The sequence below is a fragment of the Aplidium turbinatum genome, chromosome 14, assembly GCF_918807975.1.
Source record: "Aplidium turbinatum chromosome 14, kaAplTurb1.1, whole genome shotgun sequence".
NCBI classification, from domain to species: domain Eukaryota; kingdom Metazoa; phylum Chordata; class Ascidiacea; order Aplousobranchia; family Polyclinidae; genus Aplidium; species Aplidium turbinatum.
In genome coordinates, this window is record NC_137485.1 from 17,362,032 (window position 1) to 17,378,960 (window position 16,929).

General features: G+C 36.8%; 1 protein-coding gene across 1 annotated transcript in view; it reads right to left on the reverse strand.

Moving 5' to 3' along the window:
* The window catches only part of LOC145783046 (uncharacterized), a 52,008-nt gene that overhangs the window by 22,360 nt on the left and 12,719 nt on the right, over window positions 1-16,929 (reverse strand). Inside the window, exons 5-6 of the mRNA XM_082594813.1 lie at window positions 3,561-3,732; window positions 445-604 (exon numbers count right to left, since the gene is read on the reverse strand). Of these exons, the coding sequence (XP_082450939.1) occupies window positions 445-604; window positions 3,561-3,732 (332 nt within the window). The remainder of the gene's footprint in view (window positions 1-444; window positions 605-3,560; window positions 3,733-16,929) is intronic.

Here is a 16,929-nt window from a genome sequence, read left to right on the forward strand (position 1 = left end):
GGTCGTTTAGCTTTCTCCCTATCGTTGAATGCAAATTTGTTGTTTATGTTTTCTCACTGACATTGGATAATTGAAATGAAGTGATAAATAAACTACTTCTTGTCTATAGACAAAGATCTTGATGCATTCAAATAGATAAAAAGTGAGCTTTGCTAAAGTTCCCACTGATCTCAGTAATAAGTTGTTCAATGTTGTACGTGTATGATATTGAGAATGATACATTGATGCGTATGCCGACTTGCCGGGACTAGCTAAGACGAGAAGAAAACGTTTAGACGGCTTTTGGTTAACCGGTCCACATGACCCCCGCAATAAGTTAAACCTAACTCTACAAAAACTAGTTGATTTTGCCCAAAACTGCCAAATTGGTAAACATATAAGTTGATGCGGTTTTAGGAAACATAAAAACAATGTAACGATAGCATCAAATAGAAAAGTGCATACTTCATAGTGAAACTTGAAGAATGGAAAGACGTAGATTTGTGTTGCAATAAATAAGGTGAATAAGTGTTGGTAGCAGTTGGATGGCGCGAAGGTAAATTGACCATGTTAGAACGTTGTTCTATGTTGTAACGGTTGCTCGAGGAAGAATTTATGTGGGTTTCTGAAACGATAATAAAATACAAAACGATGTCAATTATTTGCATAACTCTTTCACAACACGTCAAAGAAATCACAGACAAACCCACGGTGACCTTGGCCCTTCAGTTTGTTTTTGGAAGTTTGTTTTCTTGACAACGCATTTCTGTGAGTTCAATCACCAGTCGTGAATCTTGTTTCACAGAAAGGTTAGTGGTTTTTGGTCAAATCGGCACACACCCAAACCAAACAAAGTCATTAAATGATACAAAGCAAGGTTTCCAGTAATTCATTTATTATGGCTGTAAGACATACATCGAAATCTGACGTAAGTCAGATTACCTCAAGAGAATTACGTGCATCACAGGCTTAGACGTAAACAGTTTTCTGAAATTGTCAGTGAGTGGGATTAATTTTCAGTGGACTGTGCTGTGCTTTGCGATTTATCAAAGAATCGACAATCCATACTGAAGTGTCAATTAAAATATGACTAAAATACATGAATTCTGCAACTGCGCATTGCACACACATTCAAACACCTTACCAAACAAGTTGTATTAAATTTAAAGTTGCCTTGAGCTAATGCTCAAAAAGAATTAACGATAGTAGCATTTAATTTTAACATTGTACAAATGGTTTCAAAAGGAACAATACATCAGTCACCAATGCACGTACAAAGATATAATAATCGGTGCTGATTCAATTAATGCGATCTCAAGAACATCTTAATCAATATACGACCCCAAGACTCAATAGTTTACATTTCGTATTGCATGCAACTTTTAAGCACGATTTGCATGCTTGAAAGTGGCCCAATGGTTAAGGTTCGTATGGGAGGTTTTGGATTAAGGTTTCGGTTTGAATTTAATCATAAGCAACCCTTGTCCAAATAAAAAAAATAGTAGCGAAAGCAGTTGCTGTTAGAGCATAAGATCGCATACCAAAAAACATTTATGATACTGTACTAAGGTCGAAATATCAGCACCGCATAATCTAATGCCCATCATCATCCGTTCAGTCGTTTACGACTCTCGGTCACTCTATACGTCATCTTTCTCCACATATCTCGATCCCACGCAGCCTCCTTCAATTCATGCACTCCCATGCCACTGTCATTTACAATCGTGTCAAGCCATCTTGTTTTCGGGCGCCCCCTTCCTCTTCCTCCGCTCACCAAACCAAGCATGATTTCTTTTTCCATTGATTTGCTTCTCATTATGTGGCCAAAATATGAAAGTTTCTGCCTGACGATTCTAGCTTCTAGGGATATGTCCGGTTTAATTTGTTCAAGAATTTTCTCGTTTGTTATTTTGGCTGTCCAAGGAACACGCAGTAACCTTCTCCAACACCACAATTCAAATGCGTCAATCTTTCTTCTGTCTGTTTTGTTCATTGTCCATGTTTCGCATCCGTAAGTTGCAATTGGGAATATTATAGTTTTGATCAGCTTCTTTTTTGTTTCTAATTTTATATCCTTGCTCTTCCAAATGCTATTCATTCCAACAAATGCATTTCTTCCCAGCGCTATTCTTCTCCTTATCTCTGGTGAGTTATTAGAATCCCAGCTTATTTTTGAGCCTAAAAATATGAATTCATTCACTGTTTCAATTTCTTGATTTTCAATCTTGATGTTTATGTTATCTGCTTTACCAGTTGTTATAATTTTTGTTTTTTTGATGTTGAGTTTCAATCCAGCCCTTTCACTTTCCTTTTTCAGTTTGATGATTAAGTCTTCAAGATCTCGTGCGTTCTCGGCCAAAAGGGTAGTGTCATCTGCATATCTCAAGTTGTTTATAATTCTGCCACCGATTTTCACTCCTATATTGGAATTACTCAGCCCTGCTCTCCTCATGACCATTTCTGTGTACATATTAAATAGAGAAGGAGATAAAATGCACCCTTGGCGTGTTCCTTTTTCAATTTTAAACCAAGCTGTATTTCCGTATGCTGTTCGAACTGTAGCTTCTTGATTTTCATACAATGACCTTATGAGTTCCAGCAGGTGCATTGGCGTTCCCATGTCTCTCAGACTACTCCAAAGAATGTTATGTTGGATAACATCAAAAGCTTTCGAATAATCAATAAAACACATGTACAGATCTTTTTTGTACTCCCTGCTGGTACTCCCTCCCATTTTATTTCAATTTGTTAAATAATCTAATGCAAAGCGTATGAAATAATTACCCCCTTCCCACAGTCTGAAGGCACTGTGCTTGGTGTTGCCTTTCATTTTTAATCTTTCTTTTTAATATTATCCGCTATTTATTGAAACATAATTTACATCATGGTTGTGATTGATAAAGACCCCCATAAACAAACCAGGGTTGTAAAAAAATGTTTTTTTTAATAAAACCCAGCCCGGCCGGGTTTTTATGGGCAAAAACGGGTTTTTGGTAAAAAGACTCGGGTTTTATGACCAAACATGGGTTTTATCACGTAAAAATAGCCATAAAAATTTTTCTTTGCAAAATTTGTTCATTGGTTTAAAAATTTATGCATTCATGTAAAAATCATGCTCCTATGGCATGTAGTGAGTTGCTGGTTGCTAAGCCTGCTAAATGAAACAAGAATGTGATCAGTTTTTTCTTCTTTTTCTAGCAATAGTTGAAACAAAACTAATGCTAGAACAGATTACAATCCTGATAAACACCCAAACTTTGCAGTATTTATTTGATTAGTTGTTGGAAATAACACTTTTGAAAGTATTGAGAAAAAGCTTTGTTCCGCCATAAGTTTATTTTTCTTGAACAGTTTTGAGGTTTTCTCAAATTGGAGCAGAATTTCTCATCTAACAACCGTAGTTTTGTAGATCTAACCACATCGTTTTAAAAATGGGTTTTCATAAAAAGCCTAGCCTACCCGGGAAGCTACCCACTACAACCCTGAAACAAACTCAAATAATTTTTATTATATCATTTAATATTTAGTGTGATTTTATTTGTTCAGTAAAATGTAGAAACTTGGTAAACCAAAGCAGTTACCTTCATTTCTTCTGTTAGTAGCACCAGAATCTGAATTGTAAGTCTTGTTCACAGTGGGAACACGGGACGTACCCAACCACACGTTGGGGTCCTTTCCTATGACGTTGTGTATTTTTCCCATATCTCCCAGCACAGTCTGAATCTTATCACTTAAAGAATCCTGTCTTTCAACCTACACAAACATAAGATGATGCAAAAAGCTGTGCAAAATAATGTTAGAAGCAATGACACTATGATCATATCTATGCGCACTTGCGTAAAAAACTATCTTACAAAGTAGGAAAATTGTCTTTTGAGGTGCCATGCAACTATAACCATTCAACATCAATCCCCTGCTTTCAAAAAGTCATCTTGTCTAGCTGACTGGGTATAGGAACCCCACTTTACACAAAGTTTGCCTCATGACCTTTGAAAGGTCAAACCTCTCTTGTAATGCCCTATGATCAAAAATAACAAATTCTGAAAAATTAAATGAAGCCTTGAATGCCTGTTCTCCAAGCAGCTAGTTTAAAGTATAATATAACCAGATCATATTGTGATGTTGATGTAACAGATCAAATACAGTAAATTGCAAAATAGGTAAAAAATTACTTCACGTGCGCACACCCAACTAAGCCATTTTATTTCAATTTGTTAAATATTGACTTGATAATTTTAACACACCCAACCTGACGTCATGACAAAATGCTAAGTTTCATCACCAATTCTATGGTTCATTTTTAATTTACGTCAACCAAGCGTTTAATGATCAAATTTTTATAGTTATTTATAATTGGCAACACGTCATCAAAATTCCCTAAAAGCCTGCAAAATTTGCATAAATTTTTTTTTCGGCGGTAACACGTTTTGAGTGTACGCATTTCAAATTTAGAAATCAAGAATAGTTACATATTAGCATAATTTTAATCCTAAACAATTATATATGATAACTGTTATTTTTCGACATTTTAACAACCCACGCTAGTCAAAAGTGCTTTAAGCTTTAAATGATGTAACTAAATGCCTGACAAATTAAAACATATTTGTTGAAAATATGTCGATTATGGAGCTGCAAGGATACATAACTTGGTACGAATGGTGTTAATCAAAGCCTGTGCCTGCAGGCGTAAGGGAAACTTTCTATTTCCATTCAAACAATGGTCTGCTCTACCATCACAAAGACAAGTAAAAGCAAAGAAACCTCACAATTCTTTCTGTATGTTTATAATTTTTCTTTCCAACACAATTGAACGAAGTGCTTGCTTTTTTAAAACAACATGCTAAGTTGCTAACCTCAAGAAGTCATAGAAAATTTCTGTTGGTCTATGATTTATTATAAGAAAATGTCTCTAGATGAAAAAAGCCTGGCTGACTATTATCGGAGCAAAGTTGATTTAATAAAACTAAAGAACAGTTGAACAACGAGCATATCCGACAAAATCCACTACACTACACATCCCCAGTGGCGCACATTGAACAACAACCATTTTGGTACAGTGTTTATTTTCCTGTCACTAGTCCTACGTTTATCGTTATTTTGTCAACACTCATATATTTAAATCACCTGCAAGTGACACTGTAAAATAACATGATACTATGTAATACAAGCCGCGATCACCTATACCAAACTAAAAATTTGGCACAATTCACAGAAAACTGCAAGCCTATATTTCATTTGTTGTTACTTAAATTTTGTTTGTTACATACTTAAAGCAGTCTGAAATGACAATAAAATCTAAAATTCCAGCTACGCACGTAATCGACAACACAAACTGGCCTATTCAAATTCAATCATTGAGAGAGAGAAAATAGAGAGTGCCTTCTTTTCATCGCAATTACTGAGAAAGTTACAATGACGCATTTAGGAGCTTTTTTTAACACTTCGTCTCTCTCAAAGCTACTGTTTCTAGGGAAGGGGGGTTGCGGGATTGAATTCTTAATCCTGAGATTTCTAATTCAGTCCCGCAACCCCCATAACCATAGCTCTATACCTTAAAAACCTTAATCCTGGGGTTTCTGTTTCCCAATATTTGCTGAAGTCAGGTCAATGGTTTCGTTTTTTTTCCGCGCTTTTAAAAGTTGATTGCTAGATTTTTACTCTTAAGGTCTGTCCTTTCGTTTGCGTTCTTTTTTGTTTTTTCTTTTTCGTTTATGTTTCTTTAATTGCGTTCGCACAGTGTTTTTCCATCTCTTTGTTTTTACTACTTTTTCTTGCGATCTAACGTTCTTGGTGTGTTACTACGTTATTTATTGCATTTTAACCGTGTTATTTTATTTATTGACTTCTAATTATTGCAGCCCTCGGGTTAATTTACAAGTGTTCATTTGGCCCTCAGAGCAATTTGAGTTTGAGACCCTTGGTTTGAGGGTCCTTCAAAAAATACTCGGATTCACAGCAGGTTAGACCTCTTTCTGTGTCATAAAACTATGCACAACAAACAATTAGAAAGTCGTAATTTGTGTCAATACTGGTTCACAAATTAGACATTTTGCACCGCAAACAAGTTATTTGGCAAGAAATGCAGTGGCGAAAGATAATGGATAAGAAGAAGCAAACTTTATTCACCTTTTCTTCCACCGCTGAGCAAGATGAATCAAGCCGGATTAATAACGAGCAAGAAACTTATTACATTTTTCGTGTGAACAACGTGTTTGAAGATGTGAACATAAATACAGAAAGACGGGAAAAACAAAACAGTGTTGTGAGCATAGCACAACATTGCATTTTGTGAAAGTGTAATTCAACGCCACAATCAACCGAGTAAAGTTACTTGCGAGCAAACGCGTCATTATAAGTTGCACATGTTCATGTCACATAGTTTTGTAACACGCATAATACGGTACAACATCATAACTTACTGCCACACAATTATTGTACCCACTTCTGCTAAAATCAACTTTTCTCTTCAATAGTCATTATCAAGGTGGACTGAAGTACAATCACATAAGCATATTGGTAGTTGGTAGTCGCCTGTGGAAAGAACAAGGACATGTTTCGGCGTCTGGGACTTGTCACTACAGTGCTTCCGCTCATCCTAACTACGTTCTGACCGCCGACATAGTGGACACCAGCTTTGTACTGACGCTTGTATTGGAAGAACGTCACATCACATCTTAGAATGAGACTGTTCGCCATAATTACATTTCATGATTACAATTATATGTTGTCGATTTCAGAATAGCTTTTATAGGTTTTAGTTTCAATGGAATACATCAAGTTTAACCGCATTCACAACGTGGTTGAAAGGTGACAAGAAAACGATCGGTTGTGATTGCAACAGTGAAAGGAAAATATGCCAATGCGTCATGAGCGGAGGGTGTGATCTTCTGCAAACTAGCTATTCCAACCAGTAAAGTAGTTCTTTTAAGCATTGATTCAATGTATGCAGACTTGAATCAATGCGTAAATTAAGAACTAATTCGCAAACTGAAAAAAAAAACTTAATTACTTCACATAATTTAACCTCCTTAGCAAAACCGAATTTCCATTTAAACAATTAGCTTGTGAGACCGTTTAACCTTGTGTGACGGTCCACAACAAACAAAAGTGGTTCGTGTTAACAAAACTGTATCAAATATGATTGTTATGACGGCGAAGAAATATCGACACGCTTGGATAGGTAGTTGGTGACGTCAACCGTTCAAGCAAGGTCGTTCGGATAAAAACAGATTCTGTAGAAGATATTTATAATTGCGCCATGAAGAGAACAATCATTTTACGCAGTTTCAACGTATGTGGTATGAAAACTTGAGAATATCATCGGTTTAAAGTGTGATATGGGTGTCAACAATATTAGGTGAAAACACTCATAAAGAGTTCTTTCTTTTTTACTCTTTATCGTTGGAGAAACTAACATGAATCTAAATTTGGGGATAGACTTAACATGATTACAGAAAAAAAAATAACCATATTGCGTCTAATAAGAAAATAACAGACTGTATCAAAACAATGAAAAAAAAAATTTAAAGTGTTTAGCACACCTCTGTTTTCAAGATTAGAAAATTGAATAAACACAAGGTAAGGCTAAAATCCGCGAGTCTATCATCATGGCATGTGCAAAGCTAATGACAGGATGTGGCGCCCGGGTGTCGTGCTTCAAGTGAATTTTGTGGCTGGTTAATTGTGTGGCACAACCATGACTAACAACCGATCGAGATACACGAAGCGTGCTTACTGCTGAGAATCGCATGTAACATTTGCAAAAAGCTCAAGGAAGACAGAGATATTGAAAACAAAAGTTTAATGGTCAGAAAAGGGTTAAAAATTCAACTACTTTTTTCTTAACTGGTTTACAAACAATAAAAAGAGCAAATGTTTATTCTTACCATTAAACAACAGTAGAAAGATTATTTTGTGACGCCTTGGAGTATGGGTAAAGTCATGCCATAAAGTTTATCCAAAGATCTCATTTTTGGTAATATAATAGTTGTTTAATTCAAGTTTGTTTTGGACTATCCGCTTTACCACAGCAGACCAGTCACTATTACGCAATTTACGGATTCTTGTTTTGGCTCACCGTTCGACGTAATGCAATGAAATCACCAGCAAATTTGGACAAAAATAATTAAAAGATCTGCTTCTTGCAATAATGTTGACACTGTCTTCTTGCTTCAAATAAACTAACAAACTGTCTAACCCAGACAACAAATCAGTCGTTTTTTACGTTGATTCAACGTCTGGAAAGAGTGATGACTTGGTAACACAACAAAACAAATAGAATGTCGCAATCACACCAACTGCGAATGACCTGCCTGACCTATTTGTAAGAACAAATAAGGAGTTCGGTCAAGCGTATCAAAACCAGTCAAATCAGGTTATTATCGGTCAGAAAATAACAAACTTTCAGCGTCGGTGAACTTTGGCAAATAATGGGTCACCACAAAAAATACAAATCAACATACTCCACAAATTTGTAAAATATTCTATCAGCATAAACGTAACTCTGCACTATACTGCACAAACAGTCTTGCTAGGTTATTATTTGAATTTGTCGAAACTATAAAAAATACCTTCCTACACTGGTTTTGCCATCCGATCCTGACAATCAATGACAAAACAATCAATAAGTAACAAAGATCAAATTGAAACCTAGAAAAGCTGCAACTGTCAAACAACACAACAAAAACACTAGCATGAAATAATATAATATGCACTCAATAAGCTGTGCAATTTTTACACTTTATCTTACTAATCAGTTGTTGATAAAAGTCTTAAACTTTCTTTTGACCTCGATTTGTCAGAACATTTATAATTTCAAACCGCAAGAAGTGGGTGCATAAAAATGACAAGCAAAAACAAGAAAATTGCCGTTCTAATCTGTAAGTACATTGGAAAACTTCACAATGTACCCAAACGCTTAAAAATACGCTGGTTCAATCTCTAAACCGTACCTGTGGTAGCTTCGTTATGAATGCAGGTGGATTGCCGCTATGCATTGGCAGTAAAAACAGCTGTTGAAAATATGCTTAAGTCTTCGACTTTTCAATAAACGCATGCTAAAGCTAAATCAATGAACCAATTCACGTCAGAAATCTGAACAACAAGAATGGGTTTTTCGAGTTGTCACACCGCTCAGCAGGTAGACACCAGCTGTTGTACCGCTTTGAATGGTATATATAAAGAGCTTCAATGGAGAAAACTGCAAACAACAACACGGTGACTGGGTGAGCTTCAGACAACAGAACGAAAACCGGTTGACTGACTATCTATCAGAAACGAAACCAACTAACAGCGCAACGCAAAATATTGCTTTTGTCTTCTATGAAACTAATTTAAATCTCTAGCTATGTTGGTAACACAAACTGCACTAGTGCACTTGCATATCACTACAGTTTCGATAAAAGCGTCTACATTTCTATAAAGTTTTCATGTTTATGTTCAAACGAAAAAAAGCTACAAAAATGTCATACATTTCATTCTTGTTAGAGAGTGATGAAGCTATTGCCAGATGACAAAACTTTTGCGGCATCATAACTTGAAAATAAAAAACAGCAAAATTACACAATGAGAATTTTTTCTTGAAATTTTTCTCTCAAAAATAGGGGTCTGCTACTATTCGGTGAGTCCGATTCGGTGAGTCCGATTCAATGAGTTCCTAACCTCTAACCCCTAACCCTAAAACGGCAATGATAATTAGGCTACGGTACCCAATAATTTAAAAAAAAAATTGAAAAAATCCCCCGTTAAGGGATCGGACTCACCGAAACGGGCCATTCCGCAAAAATAGGAAGTTTAAAAAGATTTTTTGTCAATTTATGGAAAAGTTCACATTAACATTTTAATTAAGTCGATCTGACTGAAAAGCGATTATGACAAAATATTATATATAAATATACAATGAGAAAAACATCTGAATTAATCCTTAATGTTTGAAAACTTTCTGTAGATACGATGAAAGCAAAACATTCTTCACATGTCAACACAGCAACATAATTAAACAAAGCTTCAGGCAAAGCCAAACACTTTAGTGCAGTTGTGAAATCACAGCCTTCGTTTTAATTCGTGTTGCAAGTTTTAATGTGACGTTAAATTTTAAAGACCACTTTTAAAACCTATAAGAATCTGCAAGTACAGCGTAACGACAAGGGTGTATCATATTGTTTAAAATTTCGAATTCTCTCTAACATGGCAATCATCTCGCGTGCCTCTCTATACAGTAATAATCTGATATTGTGGTAATACAAGACTTGTTTGTAACCAGCCTCCAATATACTTCACCGAAAGACTCTAAGGTCACACACAACAAGATTGATGGATGCATTAAGACTTGAAGATACAAGCGCCAAGTAAGCTACCAGAAAGCAACCACAATTACAAATGCATCTTGAACACCTATAGCTCTGAGTGACTGAGAATTTTTTTTGTAGTATGCTTTGTGGCATTCAACACAAGGCCGAGTGTGCACCGCGCTGATGACGCCAGTACATCAAAACAAAGCGCTTTATTGTCTTGACAGTCGTATGCGTAAGCCATCCATGCGTAAGCTTAAACTTTGCTGAAACATAGCCATTTGATTTTTGTTTCTGCTTCCTTCAAACGGTGACTAACGTCTTGTGGAATGTACAGCACCACTGATGTGCCTTGAAACTATTTCTCAATAATGATCAAAGAGTATGTATATGACAGTTTACGAAAGTTACAAATTACAATACTGGAAGAATCAAAGGCTAAACTCTGTTATTAAACCATTTTTATTTATAAAGCATGTTCAACAGAATCTGTAGCAATTAAGGTAGAGTGATCCACTAAAGACTATGGATTACAATCGTAGTATTCACTGCACAGCAAACCAAAGTAACAGTTTTAAATATGATCGACTAATCATCTTAATAACAGTACCCAAAGTAAGAAAAAATTCTTTTAATACCATGGCCGGAGATAACATGTCAGTATCATGTAAATCAACTATTACAAGTAAGTTAACAAGAACAACAGTAATGGAAATGCAACATTCTATATCAGTGATTTTCAAAAAGTGAAACATGGCTACTTTGCGCAGTTACCAGTGTAAAATCGCAATTAAGTTTGAAAAGTGAGTGACCCAGCGTCTCATTTCAAGCTGATGGCTACATTTAATAAAATCTGCCACTAGTATACATTGTGATACACAAGTTGCACAACATTTCTATTCCATAATCTACTAACAATGCCGGCTACTTGACAGTAGAGTGGAGCCGGAATTCGCCCAATTTGTAAAAAAATGAAATGGTTCAGAATTTCATTTTTTACGAAAGTTTCGGAGTGGAGTGGATTCGGTTCAGCAACTTTGCAGCAACAAATTATGGATATTTTCAAAGTGACAGCGCAGATGAAAATAAAGCTCTCTTTGAGTATGGACAAAACACAAAACTTCACAAAACAACAGATTTTCGAATACTTTCCGATTATTGATACATCGGTTTAATATGGTAAACAGGATAACAAAGTACATTTTTTTAAATCTCCGAAAAATGCAGGAAACGTTTATGCAATTCCAAATGGAGTCGTGACCGATAGTTTAAATTGTGGATGTTGAGAGCAACTAAACTTTTAGGTTTGGATGTACCAACATTGGTCATTCACCAATACAACAAACCATCTGATCAGATAACCAAAATTAGTTTGCGAGAGATTTAGGGGTGGAATAGAACATCCGAAACAAGTTAATCCGCAAAATAAACTGGTTTATCAGCAGATTAGCTTAATCGGTGAACAATCAATAATGCATCCAACACTACAACAAGTTGGCTGCATAGCCGAGTGGTGGGGTCTGCTACTATTCGGTGAGTCCGATTCGGTAAGTTCGATTCGGTGAATTCCTAACCTCTAACCCCTAACCCTAAAACGGCAATGATAATTAAGCTACGGTACCCAATAATTTAAAAAAAAAATTTGAAAAAATCCCCCGTTAAAGGATCGGACTCACCGAAACGGGCCATTTCGGAGTGGTGAGAGCCCTGGAGCGACAATCAAAAGGGCGCCGGTTCGACACCGCTCAAGAGCATGCGGCTGTGTCTTTGGCAGAACACTTAAAGGCATGCCTGAAGGTGGATATGAAGATTGGCTTCCTTGCCTTCCCGTCCACTCAATCTAAATCTTCAACCACCAGGTGTAAGCCTGGATACGACAAACAAAAAAAAACTACAACTTCAGTTGCTCTCTACATTTATAAATCCATGCATACTTATTCATAAAATTAAGACAGTAGACACTGTACCATAACTAAGGTTGAGAGACACGACCTTCAACTTAACGATTCACTATCTAATCAATATTTAAAACATTGATGGCCAATACATAAACATTTCGACCCGAGTGTAAGCAACCAAAACAAAACAAACATTGAGATCATCAAAAAAACAAAAAACATTTTACAGCCAAGTGCTGCACAAGCAACTGGATATGTAAAGTTGTGCAAACAAAAAATGTGTTGTATAATGTATATGGTTGTATGGTTAGGTTACGTTTGACATGTGCCAATGTCCAAGACAAAAAAGAAGTCTTGAAAAAAGGAAAGTGCATGAAATGTATGACCAACTCTTTGTTGTGACTGCATAGTAACGTTAAATCCACGTCAAATTAGTGCAAAAACATGTTTAACACGCTGAGAAAGCAATGAGATCACGAAGACAGTTTAGGATCCTGCGGTGACAATCTGACGATAAAATCAATATATGCCAACATTCTTTTCAGGACATTAAGTGAGAACAATTATCGGCCATATCCTACGCAAACGAAACAGAATGTCAGACAATTCAAGTCACTCTGTAGATCAGAGGCATCGCCATGATGGTTATAACGTTCGTGTCAGTTCAGCTTTAACCACAGTTTAAGAAAAAATAAATCTTATGCGACTACATGTTTCGAAACTGATTCATAGCAAAGCCGTGCGCTTGCTTTTCGAAGCTAATAATCTGTCCCTGAGTCTTGATTCCCAAACGATCAAACTATGACCTGACCAATATGCAAAAGCTAGAGCGCCAAAAGACATAAAATGAGCTTTCGTCTTTATGACGTTGCCTTTAGAGCTAGAACATTCAATTTGCAAAACTCCGCAAGTTCCCACCTTCGCACCACTTTACGTTTGACAATATGCTACTGTACAGTAATTTCAAGCCTGTCATGACTGAAGCCAGGATCTCCATAATCATATGGCGCCTCGGCTTCAACAAACAGGATTCGTGCTATAGTTTATAACTGATCGTCGTACGATAGCAAAAACGAATTACAAGGATACCCATGCTAGCTAGAAAACCAACACATAAATATCCACATCACCGTACAGTTTCACGTTGGCTTTTCATCAAATCAATATAGAATAAACGGTAAACTACAGGACAAGGCAAGGTTGTGCAGGACGCTCAATTTAACATTTCATACTCATTTGTGAGAAGCCTGTCATTCTTGACAAAATCGAAATGAATTTACTCTAATGAGACGAAACGTAATTAAAGCTGGTGGAAAATCAATAACCTTGCCTTTCATACAATCGGATCTAACAGTTTACATCAAGTCTGATCTAGTTTCGCAATATCACTAACTCTTCCAAAATTTACTGTTTCCATAGGGTCCTGTCAACAAAAGTTGCATTTTTACAAATTTTAAATTATCTTGTCAATTCTTGAGACATTGAAACGATGTAAAATCGACAACTTATGCTGGTGATGACAATCTGTATCTCTGCGACATGTCCCTTTTTCAAATAACTCGTGAATGGTCACCAAACACCTACTTCGCATTAACTTTCACAGTGTACAAAAAGCAGAACTGCAAAAGCCTGTCCTGGCAAAAACAAATCGGGTTCCTAGCTCGGCTGGAAGTCGACTCATAAGTCACAGCAACCAAAAGATCCCAGAAAGTCAAACAAAAAAAGGCAAATGACTTTTCTCCTCATGTCAGTGTTGACGTATTTTACCACACAGCCACAAAAAAAACCATTGAGTTTGACAACGTGTGTTGACCAAGTGTAAACAGCTTACCGCAAAACGACGTGCGATGAAGAAATAGTTTGAATTGATGACCTTACGCCAGTTGATGAATGTTGCATCACAGGCGGCCTCTTTGGAGTAATGAATGATCAAAAACGATAGAGCCAAACGTTCAATAGACATAGGCAATTTGCGCGTCTTGCGGTCAGGTTAGCAACAGATGTGTACCTTACCAACTAAAAAACTACTCATGTACGTTTGAAACCCTTCCAAAACTTTCTATCTTTTCCCGTTCACTAACGCGTTGTTGTATCGCTTATTGCAGCTGGTACTAACATTTTGTACCAAACAAGTTTAAGTACAAAATTAAAATAGTATAATATTTCATTATTAGCGACACACACAAAGAACAAAAATTGATTTGATAGTTGGCAAATAATTTACATGCTGCACTGATGTGACACCTTATCACGATGACATAAACAGTAAACACTGTATCTCTTGGAAACGACATTGAGCAAATACAGCACCTGAAAAATGTAAACTACAGGGAAATTCCAAAACTTTAAACACATTGAACAAGTTTCTTGCCTCAGGCAATGTAACATGAACAAATTTGTCCGTCTTACTGTGAATCACTGTTCAACAAAGATCGTTTACAGCGCGATAAACTTAAGCATAATAAAACTAAATACAACAGCCCATTAAACCACAGACAAAAGAGCATGACTAGTTTAGGGTGAATAGGCAAACGGCTATTGATGTTGTATCACTGCAAACATTGCGACATTATTTTGTCAAGCACATTTTATGCAACCATGATTCCATTGGTGCGGTCCAGATTGATGTTTCTAGGATTATCATGAGATGACCGATTTGTATTTTCTATTTGTATACTGCATCACAGCACACAAAAAGTAAAGTACTGTCGACTTTTTTTGGTTGTGAGGAGCTGAATTGTTGCTGTCGGCTGCATAGCCGAGTTGTGGGAGCCTTGCTTCGACGTTCATAAGGGCGCCGATTCGACACCGCTCAAGAGCATGTGGGTGTTGTGTATATTTGGCAAGACACTTAAAGGCATGTCAACGATTACGTAGTGGCGCCCCTTCGACTATAGCCCTTGGTTTCTATCATGATTGTAAACAGCGCATTGCTCTGAAGAAAAATGCCTACGCCCCCTCATAGGGCTATGGCCAGCTGAACTGAGCTGAAATTATTGAAAAATGTTCTTAAAAATGCTATGGGTCGGTTTCAACTTGAAATAAAAAGTTTTCTGATATTTTCCTAATGTATCTTTGCACACAATTCGACATGTGGTATACCGTAGGTTAGTAGTTCTTAACCGTTACTAACCTGCCGAACCCTTACGCTAATCTGCAGCTTTCGCTGAACCCCAAATTTTCGCTGAGTCACAAAAACAAAAATCTACCACATTTAATTGTAATACATTAATGTATCAATGAGTCTTATTTTGTTGTTTTTCTGTGACCAATAGTGAGATTCGAGGCTTTATCTCGAAAACAGCAATCCTCATGTCATTTTCGCATGCAAGCCGGTTTCGTTTTTTTTTTTTGCTTTAACATCCACCAGAATAGAAAACGCATGCTCGCATAAATAAGTGGTTACGAGTGGCATGAGAACTTCAATGAGCAACTTTTGTAATAACAGGATAATTTTCCATTTGTTGGCACCAAAACGCTTGAAGATTTGTTGTGTTGAAGTTTCATTTTTACATCTCGCTTTCTTGAAGCTCGATAATGTCATCCAAGTATGGACTGTTAATATCTGCCGTTGTAGCCTACTATCATAAGCAAATGGTTAATATCCATGCTGAGTATTGCGTTTGTTCAAGAAAGTAGTTTTGAAATAAATTTTGCAACTTTTGCAAATGCTCAGTAAATACTGCAACTTCGCCCTTAATTATTGTATCGGAACTATTTAATAGTCCAGATAATAGTTATAGTCCTCGTCCAGACGTGGAAAGTTAGCGAAGTTGTTATTGCCAATCGCTGCCACCACAACTGCAATTTCCTCTGAAAAGCACTCATTTGCTCTTCTGCTTCTAAGTTATTACATTTTTACCATTCAAACACATTTTTATTGTCAAACACACAGATGTTTATTTACCATCACGTAAGCCGCAATCAAGTTTCGGCTGGACAATATTTTCCAAAAATATTCGCTGATATACCATTCAGTAGGCGTGTGTTAATGTTTTAGAGGACGTTCGCGCCGAACCCCTGAAACAGCTTCGTTAAACTCCAAGGGTTCGATCAAACCCTGGTTAAAAACCACTGCCGTAGGTAATAATATTCATGTTTTATTTTGCGCTCATTGCGACGACATAGGCTACAGTGCACTACGATCACAGCTGCGATACAACAGACAACAGGAAGAAGCGAAGGGACATACTAGTCTTCAAGTCAGCTGCTCTCCTTATTTTGGCTTGTCATTAAGTGTCTTTACTGTTCCCAGGCACAATATCAAGCAGCAAATAGCTTTTATCCAATCTAGCAACTTTTTTCACATCCATATCAAAATGCTGAACTTTACGAAAACGAAAAAAAAAACTTAACTGCCTCCCCAATCAACTGTCGGTACACTGAGATCAACTATCAGTTCTAAGGCAAAGAGCAGACTCCAACGATCGGACACAGAGTATTACAAATAATGCTCCAACAAGAGTTAGTCGATGCGATATAAATAAATACATTAACATTTGCATTCGGACTAAATTCTTCTAGAAGTATATTCCATGAGAGAGCGCAGACTCGACGACCTGCTACGCCTTCTTAGGGCTACGGTCTTTCGCACTCTCTCATTGGATGCACACTGTACGTTTTTGTTTTATGCACGTTTCGCATCCAAACAAACATTAATAACCATCCATCTACACTAAGCTTTCGCTGACAACTGCCAAAAAATGCTGATATATTTGTAGACAAGCAACGCCAGGTGAGGCGACAATGATCAAATAGCGCAA